The sequence below is a fragment of the Colletotrichum higginsianum genome, chromosome 3 (assembly GCF_001672515.1).
Source record: "Colletotrichum higginsianum IMI 349063 chromosome 3, whole genome shotgun sequence".
In the NCBI taxonomy this organism is placed as follows: Eukaryota; Fungi; Ascomycota; class Sordariomycetes; order Glomerellales; family Glomerellaceae; genus Colletotrichum; species Colletotrichum higginsianum.
In genome coordinates this window covers 2,359,074-2,370,567 of record NC_030956.1, presented here as the reverse complement: position 1 = coordinate 2,370,567, position 11,494 = coordinate 2,359,074, and the positions used below count along the sequence as shown (strand labels likewise).

The window sequence follows — 11,494 nt, the reverse complement described above, 5'->3', positions numbered from 1 at the left end:
AACGCAGGCAACGGCGCTTATGCGGCTCTCAACCCCACAACAGTTGCTTGCTCCTACCCAAACGGGGCGTGGGAATAGAGTGATGCAGGAACGCCCTGCGAGAACGATTGAGACCGGTGTAACTGCTTTACAATGCGATTCACTTGCAACATCCACTCTTGTTCCTTGTAAACTGTCTAGAAAGAGGTTTCGCGGTGTGATTCAGATGAGTTAAAGGTTCAATATGATGGCGTTTTCGGCAACAGCGGCGAGACATAGCGGGCGAGGCAGGTGAAACATCATTAACCATCAATTTGTTCATTATAAAATTTCTAGGCACAGATCTGTCGGTGAGTCTTGTGCGGAATGAGGGTATCGCAATGACCAGTAGCTAGATCCGAGCGTTCTCAATAGTTCTTGGATCGGAAGCGAGCGGGGCCCAGTCCCTGCCTGATCTCATCGAGTTGCTCGAGTCCGGTTTGCGGTCTGTTCTTCTTGTTCGTTCGCTTTCCAGGTTTTATGTAGCTGCCCAAGAATTCGTCCATAATGCTGTCAAAGTCGCCTCGGGTAGGGCCGGCGACGCTGGTCGCCGTTGAGACTTCGGAGACGGAGGCCATGTCATCACCGCCCATCTCGCTTGTGTACTCCTCCTCAATCTTGTCAAATCTGGCGTCCAGCAGCGTGAGCTGTTCTGTCCTGACCATTGATGATGAGGTCATGGAGTAGGCGGAGGGGTTGGTAAGGGCTCCCTTTCTCTTCTTTTTGCGACCACCCATTGTTGTCGTGGTCCAGATGGATGACTGAATCTCAGACGGCGTGACTTTTTCCTGGACCTTGCCGCCCTTCTGATCCTTCTTGAACTGTTTGAAATCCTCCAACCAGTCCTCATTCTGGTGCTCTGGCAGTGCCTCCCCTTCAACGGGAATCAGCTGCGGGACCGCTTCACTTCTGTACTCCTTGTTCGGCTTAGCAGTGCCATCCGATTCCCAGCCCTCGTCCTCGTCGTCGTAGTCGAACTGGTCCTCGAATTCATATTGGTCGATCTCGCGCGAATCCTTGGACAGCTCTTGAAAGATATCGTCGTCTTCATCCACATACGCATCGTCCTCCAGTGCCTCGAGCACTTCACGCAATCGGGGATCCATGTCGGGCTGGAAGCCAGCAATGGCATCGGGGATATCCTGCTGATTTTGGTAGGTTGATCGCTGGAGGTTCTTGTTGGGGAGGACCGATTCGTCGAGCAGAGCCTCGCTCTTGTGCTCCAAATCCATTTGACGCAAGGCGTCCTCGAGCGACGTCTGCTTTCCCTTGCCTTTATCGGAAGCTGCAGGAGCCTCAACCCACACAGCCTCGCCGCCTCCAGAGTTCAGATCACGGAGATGCTGCATGTAGTCATACTGGGTGTCGTCGTAGTAGACACCGTACTCGGCCGCCTCTCCCTCGTTCTCTCTTATGCTCACAGCATCGGAGCCAAGCTCGGATGCAAGATCGCTCAGGTGCTTTCCCTTCGAGGACCCCCCCTTCTGAGGCACCGGGTTGAGCACCATGGAAGGCGCATTTTCGTCGTGGATGAGCGGGTCATTTTGCGGTCGGTGGACGAGAGTAAAATGCTGCGCATTCTTCTTGTCGCTGCCATCTCGTCAGTCAAAACGCCTCTAAAACACAGCGAGCATCTCACAATTTCTTTCCCTTCGCCATCTTGTCTACTTTTGCGAGTATTGGGGTAGGGAGCGGTCTGTTGGCGTGTCGTGTCTGGAAGGATGGCGCAGACGAAGAATCAAGGTGGGACGCACGAAAGACCCCTCGGTGAAAGTTGGTGGTGCCCAAAGGGAAAAAAAAGTCTTGGTGGGGGATTTTCGCGGCCGGAGATTATCTTATCGATAAGAGCCCAGGAGTGCTGGAAACGCTGGATCAAGCAAACAAGAAAGGGAAAAAACACTGAAGGGCTTGATTTGCTGCGGGGGACTTTTTTTCGCCCCGCTGATTAATGGCCGCGGGGCACTGCCATTCTCTTCAAGGCGGGCGGTTGCGACGGCTCCCACTTATTACTCATTCACAAAGCGGCTTTGGCGAGTATTTTTTTCTCTCCAACCCATTTTCTCATCTTTTCAGGCTGTTTGAGACAAGATACCATCGCGAAAATGGTGCACGCCAAATCCAAGAAGACCGCCGGGCTCGGCAATGCCCTGATGAACGACCGGTTCGGTAAGAACCGCGGCAACGACAGGAAGAAGACCTCTGCCATTACCAGAGTAAACCATGCTACCGGAGAAGAGGTAATCGGACGATTTCGCACGAATACTATCCTTTCAACTTGTACTTACAATCTGCTAGTACCTCACAAACGAGCGACAAGAAGCGTCATGGGTTAAGATGCGATCAGTCACCGAGCAGGGCGCTCTCGACGAGTTCCTTGCGACAGCAGAGCTGGCAGGCACGGACTTCACCGCAGAGAAGATGAACAACATCAAGATCATCCACACCGACCAGAAGAACCCATACTTACTGTCCGGAGCCGAGGAGAGGGGCGTTCTCGCCAAGCAGAAGGATCACAAGGGACGCTTGACTGTGCCGAGACGACCGAAGTGGGATGCTTCCACCACCCCAGAGGAGCTGGACAGAAAAGAGAGGGACAGCTTCTTGGACTGGCGTAGAGGTCTTGCGGAGCTCCAGGAGAACCATGATCTTCTGATGACGCCTTTCGAACGAAACCTTGAGGTTTGGAGGCAGCTGTGGCGTGTTATCGAAAGATCGGACCTCGTGGTCCAGATTGTCGATGCCCGCAATCCCTTGCTTTTCAGATCCGAGGATTTGGAAAGCTATGTCAAGGACATCGACTCCAAGAAGGAGAACCTCCTGCTCATCAACAAGGCCGACATGCTTACGCTGAACCAGCGCAAGATGTGGGCCAAGTACTTGAAGGAGAATGGCATCGCTTATAGGTTTTTCTCAGCAAGTCTTGCAAAGGAGATGCTGGAGGCTTTGGAGGAAGAGGATGAGAACTCCGACGAAGATGAACCGGAAGCTGGTAGTAGCTCTCAGGCCGCATCGCAAAACGCCGCCATCGGCAAGGAAGGCAAAGACAAAGCCGATGAGGAGCACTCAGAAGAGGAGGATGGCCAAGAAGAGGGTGGCGCTGGCATATCACAGCAGGATGGCGAAGTTGACGACGATGACATCCGGATCTTGACAGTAGAGGAGCTGGAGGATATCTTCCTCAGCCACGCTCCCGAGAACGCAGGTATGTCGAGGTGACGTTTCAGACGTTGACTATGAATTGACGAACTAACGATGCCACTTCAGAGCCTGGCCACAAGCTGCAAATTGGTCTCGTCGGATATCCCAACGTCGGAAAGTCCTCAACCATCAACGCCTTGATCGGCGCCAAGAAGGTGTCGGTTTCATCAACACCAGGAAAGACTAAGCACTTCCAGACGATCCACCTCAGTGATAACGTCATCTTGTGCGATTGTCCCGGTCTAGTCTTCCCCAACTTCGCAAACACCAAGGCCGACCTGGTCTGCAACGGTGTCTTGCCTATCGACCAGCTACGAGAGTTCCAGGGACCTGCCGGTCTAGTTACCCGCAGAATCCCGAAGGCTTTCCTGGAGGCAGTCTACGGAATTAACATCAAGACTCGCGCTCTCGAGGAGGGTGGCACTGGCATCCCCACTGCCCCAGAGCTGCTCCGCGCATATGCCCGGGCGAGAGGCTTCACAACCCAGGGATTGGGTCAGCCCGACGAGTCGAGAGCTTCCCGTTACATTCTGAAGGACTACGTGAACGGCAAGCTTCTATACTGCGAGCCGCCACCTGAAACTGTGGATGGTCCGGAGTTCAACTACGAGCTCTACAACGACGGCCAGCTTCCCGAGAAGACACGTCAAGCAGTGGACGAGTCTCTTGACATCATGTCGTTTGTGGGCGACGATATCTCAATAGCCCCCTCCGACCTGGCAGTCCTTCCAGCGGGCCCGAAGTCCAAGAAGATTGACAAGGGTTTCTTTGGCGCTGATGGCACTGGGACCGGGCACCTCAAGATGCCTTTTGCTCACAAGTACTCGGAGCAGGGCCAGAAACACTTGAGTGGAAGGAAAGCGCGAGCAATGATTGCTCTGGAGAATGGTGTCGATCCCAAGGATGTTAAGCTTTCATCTGGTAAGAAGCATTTCAAGGGAGGTGCCAAGACGAGGAAGACTAAGAAGCCGGCCGACGAGGATGACGACTAGATACCTTTGATGAGTTAAATGCAATAAAATAATCGGGCGAAGGATTGCCGACATGCTTGCTTTGACTGCCACGATAAGTACTTGTTTCTCTCCTTACATGTGCTCATTCGAATAAGACGTTTAATGAGTGAGCAGAAGAGGGAGCGTAGGGGACACAACTTTACAAGGGTTGTAGGGTACGTACATAATGTGGAAACTGTACCGGTCTAGCGCGTCCCCCGACGCGTCTTTTTATCCATCGCGTAAAGTGCCTTTGCCCACTCTGCACAGAACTCTGACAACCTACCTTCTTGCTGTCCGCAACCTCCCATACAACAGCCAAAGCTACGATGCCCGCCCAGAAGATGACTACAAAGCCGGAGGAGGTTGGCGAGTCCTCAACATCTGCTGCGAAGAAGGCGCTGACGGCGGCGTCAAACGGTGTCCCCAATTATGAGCTTCCTTGGTGGGTTGTTTAGAGGCCTGGTGAGCTTCCTTTGACCGATTGCTGATGCGATTCGCAGGGTCGAAAAATACCGTCCCGTCTTCCTCGATGATGTTGTCGGAAACACCGAGACGATTGATCGGCTAAAAATCATTGCGAAGGAGGGAAACATGCCGCACGTCATCATTTCCGGCATGCCTGGTATCGGAAAAACCACAAGTGTGCTCTGCCTTGCGAGGCAACTACTGGGAGATTCCTACAAGGAGGCTGTTCTAGAACTCAATGCCAGTGACGAGAGAGGTAAGACAGCAGTTGATTCTCGACCGTGGACCAACGCTGATGGTGAAACGCAGGTATCGATGTCGTCCGCAATCGCATCAAGGGTTTTGCCCAGAAGAAGGTCACCCTGCCCCAGGGCCGGCACAAGCTCGTGATCCTAGATGAGGCCGACAGTATGACCTCAGGCGCCCAGCAGGCCCTCCGCCGAACGATGGAGATTTACTCCAACACGACGCGCTTCGCCTTCGCCTGTAATCAGTCCAACAAGATCATCGAGCCACTGCAATCGCGATGCGCCATTCTCCGATACGCCCGGCTCACGGACGAGCAGGTGGTCAAGCGTCTGATGCAGATCATTGAGGCCGAGAAGGTGGAATACAGCGACGACGGGCTGGCTGCGCTCGTCTTCAGCGCCGAGGGCGACATGCGACAGGCCATCAACAACTTGCAGTCGACCTTTGCCGGCTTTGGCTTCGTGTCGGGCGACAACGTCTTCAAAGTGGTGGACTCACCACACCCCATCAAAGTCCAGGCCATGCTCAAGGCGTGCTACGAGGGCAACGTGGACTCGGCGCTCGACAGCCTGCGCGAGCTATGGGACCTGGGATACTCGAGTCACGACATCATCAGCACCATGTTCAAGGTTACCAAGACGATCCCGACGCTGAGCGAGCACTCGAAGCTAGAGTTCATCAAGGAGATTGGCTTCACGCATATGAAGATTCTGGAGGGAGTGCAGACGCTGTTGCAGTTAAGCGGTTGCGTCGCGAGGCTGTGCAAAATCAACATGGATCCGAAGAAGTTTGAAGTGGTTTCAAGATGAGAGCGGTCGCCGACAAAAACCTGCAATCGGGCAGGACCTAATGACTTGCATGATCCGGCGTTAGGGTGGGTTAATCAGGTTTGCCATACCTTTACTTGTGTGTAGCTCAAACCCCAAAAAGAATTGAAGAACTTGAGTGTCCGGTTTTATACAGTACTACAAATAGAGGCCCAGATCAACCTTTGTGAGTATCCCATTTTCATTCATGCGCCGATGGTAGTGGTTTTGATGGTGGGGGTGGGGGGTGACTCTCGTTCATTTCTTCTCGTCAGCTGGGTTCTCAAGGAACTCCTGCTCAAACCTCTCCCATTTCGCCTTGTCCCTCAGCATGCGCTTCTGTATCCTGACCCTTGCCTCGTACTCGCGCAACCTGTTGTCCGCCTCGAGCATGCTCCCCAGCACCATGGCGGACATTTGCATGTAGCTGCGTCGTGGTCAGTCCATCTCATTGACGAGTTGAGAACGGGCGAATGAGGGGAGGAGAAGGATGGTGGTGGTGGTGGTGTCGCGTGACGTATTACATCTTGAACTGAATCGTAAGGCCCTTGTACAACGGTGAGAACCTCCACGCAAAGGCTCCCAGGACGGCGGCACCGGCACCCCATCTCACGGCGCCCGTAACGGCTCCGCGGGTGGCTTCCCACGCGGCGTCGTCGGCCTCGGCGCTCTTCATTTGGTTGTGCGAATTCATCTTGTGGGCATCCCCGGCCGGGCCCGGTCGGTCGGTCTGCGTCTGGCGGAGAGTTGATGACGTCGTCGGTGTGATGGGCCGAAGTTGACGGAGACTGACAAGTCTTGTATGGGTAAGTAAGTAGATATGAGAGACGGACGGGCAGCGGGAGGTGAAGGATTGTCCAGAGGCATTCGCTTGGGCTATCTCTCGGTTTTGATTGGCGAAAATCGTACGATTTCCACTCCTACAGCTTTCAGCAAGACTAAATTACGTGAAGAAGCTCTTTACTCCATCAATCGCCGAGGTGAGTAAGTTAGCACGGGCGGGTAGGACGAGCAGACGCCGAACAATGCCCTGCGGCCCGTCGGGCCCAGTGGTGGGGACGTCGCTGTAGAGGTCCACCCTAGTGTCGATGCGGCCCCTGAAAGTTTACTCCCCCCCCTCCAAATCTGCAGGGTCCCTCTCCCGCTATCGGAAGCTTATCAACTGCAACATCGCGTCTTGTTCCCCTGGTCTTCAAATGGATTCGAATGCCCGAGACGGATCCGTTAACGATGCCGAGAGGGAGGTTTTGGAGCTGGAGGCGCGCCTAGATGCTGCCAGAGAGAAGTTAAAGAATCTCAATGGGCACACAAAGTGTTGCGAATCCCTCCCGTCTCGAGGTGTACCCAAGCCTTCATGTGAGTCGACGAAGTGCCTCATGGCGATCGATGTCTCATACATTCACCAAACACTAACACCGCCCAGCTTCACCTGCCTTGTCCAACCACTATCTTCTCTTGCTCTCAGACTCCGCCTTGCCGCTGGGATCATTCGCCTTCAGCAGCGGTCTCGAGTCCTACCTGGCGCACACCAGGGGCCGCTCGTCCTTCAACGTCTTCCTCCCCGAGTCCATCTCAGCTTACGCCTCGACGACCCTGCCCTTTGTCCTCGCAGCGCACCGCGACACGGGCGCTATCGCCGAGCTGGACGACTATCTTGACGCGGCCATCATCTGCACCGTCGGCCGCCGCGCCTCGATTGCCCAGGGCCGCGCCCTCCTGTCCATCTGGGAGCGCTCCTTCGCGTCGTCTCTCCCGGCTCACGCCGTTGCAACCCTTCAGCCGTACACGGCCATGTTGAAGGCCGCCACGTCTTCACGGATTTCATCGACCACGGACGACTCGGCCGAGCCGCCGCTGGTGTTTGCCCATCTGGCTCCCCTTTTCGGCGCAATCTCGAACCTGGTGGGGCTGAGCTTGCAGCAGACGGCCTACATCTTCATGATGGGACACGTCAAGGCACTAATCTCGGCGGCCGTGAGAGCCAGCATGTTCGGGCCGTACCAGGCGCAAAAAGTACTCGCGAGCACGCAGGTCCAGGAACTGATCACGGCCGCCATCGACAGAGAATGGAACACGCCCATCGAGAGGGCCGGGCAGACCATGCCCGTCATGGACTTGTGGATCGGCAGACACGAGGTTCTTTATTCACGCATATTCAACAGTTGATATTGCTCAGCCCCCCTCGATGTTTCCATTCTTAACGGGTATCATGCTCGCTTTTGTCTCTCTCTCCCTCCCAGTTATCATACAGACCCCCACACCCAGCTCAATCGTCGTCGTCATCGCTCCCGTATGCGACTAACGGCCCCGAAGATACGGCAGCCTTCGGTTTCGACGCCACGGCGACCTTGGAGGCGTTCAGGGCTGCCAGGGTACTACTGGAGAAGATGCCGCCAGACACGATCGATTGTCCTTGCAGCGCCGGCAAGGCCTGGTACTGTTGCTGGTCGCCATTTTCCAGCATGGGCCGCTCCTGATACTCCACTGCGTGACCCTCCCGCCCGACGGGGTTCACGGCGTTGACACCCTGTGCAAAGTGTACCTCGTCCGGCGCCTCGTAGCCTTCGAGCCCGTAGCTGCTCTCGATCTTCCTCCTCTTCCTCGCTTCTGGGTCCTTGCCCTCGATCTCGGCAACGAACTCGGCGGGGAGCGCCCTCCGAACGGCCTCGGCAGCCTGCTCCTCAATACGTCTCGCCTCGCGCGCCTGCGCCATGGGGTTCGGGTCGGCCGTCGCCCAACGCACGTTGAGGATCTCTTCGTGGTCCAGGGACTGATGGGCCATGGCCTCCTTGGCGAATTGAGCATTTGCCTCATTGGAGTATGTGATGAATGCGACTCCGCGGGTGTTGAGCACGCGAACTAGAAGGCAATTAACATTGTGGTTTAAAATCTTGACATGGGATAGACTCAAAAGAACTTACTGCGCTCAATCTGGCCCCATTCTGCAAAGTGACGCGCGACAATCTCCTCAATGTCGTCCGTGACGTGTATCCTACCGACGTATATGGTGCGGTTCTGCCTCATGAAGCTGCCGACACCGCCCATGTCGTCTCTGTAGTCGGAGTGCTTGTCACGGCCGAAGCAGTCGATGTTGGGGTTGAAGATGTCGTGAATACCCGGCAAACGGTGGAGGTACTCGCAATCCTGGCCCTTGGGGCATATACCGCGGGCGAAGAAGAGGCAGAAGTAGCTGCCGGTGACCCTGTCGGCCCTCGTATAGCCGCTGTCCTTCGCGACGTTGCAGCGCCCCTTGGCGTGCGTCTTGGACAGGTACTTGTCCTCACGGTCGCCGCCCGACCACTTGTTGTACCAGATGTTGAAGATCGTTCCCGTCTGCGGCGGTGGCTCGGAGGTGATGAAGGACGGGTCGACCTGGGGACGCGCCGGCCTCTTCTTCTTGCGGATGATCTTCTTCACTTTTCTCTCGGCCGGCGCGGTGACCTCGCTGTTGGTGGTGGCCAGCGCCGTCTCTTCCTGTTCCTCCCCTCCATCGGGCCCCTCGGTTCGAACTTCGGCGACTTCGTCCGCCATGTCTGCGAGTGCGAATGTGCAAAAAATTAAAAATCGATGTGTTGGTGGTTGTTGCAGATGCCTAGGTGGGCAAGGAGTGGATGTTGTTTCGGTACCCCAGAGCGATGGCGTTGGCTACGATAACCTTGGCGCGCGCGGCGGGCGAGGCTTGAAAAATGTTATCGCGATAAAGCTGTGTGGCGCAAGCCGGTGGACGCTCAGTGGTCGAGGGCGGTGAGTAGGATCCCTGCAGCTTGACGCAGCCCCGCGGTAAATTCTGCCACAGTGCCGTCTTCCCACGCCTTGGGGGAGGACTCGGCTGCCCCACCATGATGAACTCGTGAAGCGCTCATCGACCAACGAAGCGGCACTTGTATCCTCCTCATTAACTCTTCTTTGATTTTTTAAAGATTTCTCAGGGTCGTGAGACTCCGAGCTGATAAGCCGCCAAGATGGTGAACATTACGGAGAAGATCAAGGAGTGCGCAAATCCCCTAACCTTCTACCAACTGAGACCACGAAGACTGACGATATACGACTAGGATTGAGGATGAGATGAGAAAGACTCAGAGTAAGGCGCATTCTTATGTTACCGCCAGGCTATTTATTCTCGAGACCCAAATTTGTCTCGCACTGGTTGGAAACTGCGAGAGGGCTTCTGAGAGATACTTCCCCCGGGATGGTTGAAGATCACAAATCGAGAAAATGGTCCAGGCGGGGAGAATTCAACAAGATGGACTTACTTATACTAACTGTCTCCAGAAAACAAGGCAACTGGTACGTCGTGAAGAAAGCCGCATTCTCCGGCCAATAACCGTTAACAGGTCCCTTTTAAACAGAGTATCATCTGGGTCTCCTCAAGGGGTAAGGCTCACTCCTCATCCCCTTGCCACAACGAGGCCGTGTGCTCACACAAAAACACCAGTAAACTCGCGCGTCTGAGAGCACAGCTTCTGGAGCCCGGCCCGGGGGCTGGAGGCGGCGGCGGGGCCGGTTTCGACGTCAGTAAAAGCGGTGATGCCAGAATAGCCCTCGTCGGCTTCCCCTCCGTCGGCAAATCGACGTTCCTGTCCAAGGTGACGCGGACGAAATCCGAGGTGGCCTCTTACTCCTTCACAACACTCACAGCCATTCCGGGCGTCCTGGAGTACGGCGGCGCCGAGATCCAGCTGCTCGATCTGCCTGGTATCATCGAGGGCGCCGCCGAGGGCAAGGGCAGAGGAAGGCAGGTCATCTCGGCGGCCAAGACGAGCGACATGATCCTGATGGTGCTGGACGCGACCAAGAAGGCAGAGCAGCGGGCGCTGCTCGAGGCCGAGCTGGAGGCCGTGGGCATCCGTCTCAACAGAGAACCACCGTAAGCGCTGTCCCAGTCACTCGCTCTCCTGAGTTTCTCTCCAGTCCGCCCCCTCCCTTCATCTGACGTGCGTTGCCAGAAACATCTACCTCAAGGCGAAAAAGGCCGGTGGCATGAAGATCACATTCCAAAACCCGCCCAAAAACATGGACGAGAAGATGGTGTTCAACATCTTGCGCGACTACAAGATCCTCAACTGCGAGGTACTCGTGCGCGACGAGTACGCGACGGTGGACGACCTCATCGACGTCATTATGAAGGACCACCGCAAGTACATCAAGTGCCTGTACGTGTACAACAAGATCGACAGCGTTTCGCTCGACTTCCTCGACAAGTTGGCGCGCGAGCCGCAGACGGTCGTCATGAGTTGCGAGCTCGATCTCGGCATCCAGGACGTCGTCGACCGCTGCTGGGAGGAGCTCAAGCTCATCCGCATCTACACAAAGCGCAAGGGCTCCGACCCGGACTTTAGCGAGGCCCTCATCGTGCGGAGCAACAGCAGCATTGAGGACGTCTGCGATCGCATCCACAGGACTCTCAAGGACACCTTCAAGTACGCCCTCGTGTGGGGCGCGAGCGCCAGGCATATCCCGCAGAGAGTGGGACTCGGACACATGGTGGCGGACGAGGACGTCGTCTACATTGTGAGCGCATGGAAGGCATAAAATGATAGCGTGGGAGGGGGGGGGGGGGGCATGGAATATGATAAAAGTTAAGGGCAACGAGGAGCTGTATTTTCCTGCTCAGGCTGGCCGACTATGCGGGAGCCGATGGGGTACAGTCCCTTTTCGATATCCCAGTCATGAAAAGTAGTAGTAGTAGTAGTAGAAGAAGCAAAAAAAAGGAAAAGTCTGATATCGTTTCGTATCACGTCATGGTGTACAGCAACTCCCTTA

General features: G+C 55.5%; 7 protein-coding genes across 7 annotated transcripts; 4 read left to right on the top strand and 3 right to left on the bottom strand.

The window, feature by feature from the left end:
• Positions 1-386: 386 nt before the first annotated feature.
• CH63R_04264 (Low temperature viability protein) lies at positions 387-1,677 on the bottom strand (the record flags this gene model as incomplete). The annotated part of the gene is made up of 2 exons (XM_018299239.1): positions 387-1,608; positions 1,658-1,677. 2 exons carry the CDS (start codon positions 1,675-1,677, stop codon positions 387-389), a joined length of 1,242 nt encoding a protein of 413 aa, XP_018160485.1.
• A 443-nt stretch (positions 1,678-2,120) lies between these two features.
• CH63R_04263 (Ribosome biogenesis gtpase) lies at positions 2,121-4,208 on the top strand (the record flags this gene model as incomplete). The annotated part of the gene is made up of 3 exons (XM_018299238.1): positions 2,121-2,255; positions 2,314-3,220; positions 3,283-4,208. The coding sequence occupies 3 exons, from the start codon at positions 2,121-2,123 to the stop codon at positions 4,206-4,208; spliced, it is 1,968 nt and encodes a 655-aa protein (XP_018160484.1).
• Positions 4,209-4,537: 329 nt separating this feature from the next.
• Positions 4,538-5,734, top strand: CH63R_04262 (Replication factor C subunit 4; the record flags this gene model as incomplete). The annotated part of the gene is made up of 3 exons (XM_018299237.1): positions 4,538-4,653; positions 4,712-4,932; positions 4,986-5,734. 3 exons carry the CDS (start codon positions 4,538-4,540, stop codon positions 5,732-5,734), a joined length of 1,086 nt encoding a protein of 361 aa, XP_018160483.1.
• A 255-nt stretch (positions 5,735-5,989) lies between these two features.
• CH63R_04261 (Imidazoleglycerol-phosphate dehydratase) lies at positions 5,990-6,425 on the bottom strand (the record flags this gene model as incomplete). Its single annotated transcript, XM_018299236.1, has 2 exons — positions 5,990-6,158; positions 6,256-6,425. The coding sequence occupies 2 exons, from the start codon at positions 6,423-6,425 to the stop codon at positions 5,990-5,992; spliced, it is 339 nt and encodes a 112-aa protein (XP_018160482.1).
• Positions 6,426-6,927: 502 nt separating this feature from the next.
• Positions 6,928-7,897, top strand: CH63R_04260 (Urease; the record flags this gene model as incomplete). Its single annotated transcript, XM_018299235.1, has 2 exons — positions 6,928-7,087; positions 7,155-7,897. The coding sequence occupies 2 exons, from the start codon at positions 6,928-6,930 to the stop codon at positions 7,895-7,897; spliced, it is 903 nt and encodes a 300-aa protein (XP_018160481.1).
• A 100-nt stretch (positions 7,898-7,997) lies between these two features.
• On the bottom strand, positions 7,998-9,262 carry CH63R_04259 (Pre-mRNA-splicing factor CWC2; the record flags this gene model as incomplete). The annotated part of the gene is made up of 2 exons (XM_018299234.1): positions 7,998-8,590; positions 8,653-9,262. 2 exons carry the CDS (start codon positions 9,260-9,262, stop codon positions 7,998-8,000), a joined length of 1,203 nt encoding a protein of 400 aa, XP_018160480.1.
• A 431-nt stretch (positions 9,263-9,693) lies between these two features.
• On the top strand, positions 9,694-11,263 carry CH63R_04258 (TGS domain-containing protein; the record flags this gene model as incomplete). The annotated part of the gene is made up of 5 exons (XM_018299233.1): positions 9,694-9,722; positions 9,784-9,812; positions 10,081-10,105; positions 10,167-10,598; positions 10,678-11,263. 5 exons carry the CDS (start codon positions 9,694-9,696, stop codon positions 11,261-11,263), a joined length of 1,101 nt encoding a protein of 366 aa, XP_018160479.1.
• Positions 11,264-11,494: the final 231 nt, after the last annotated feature.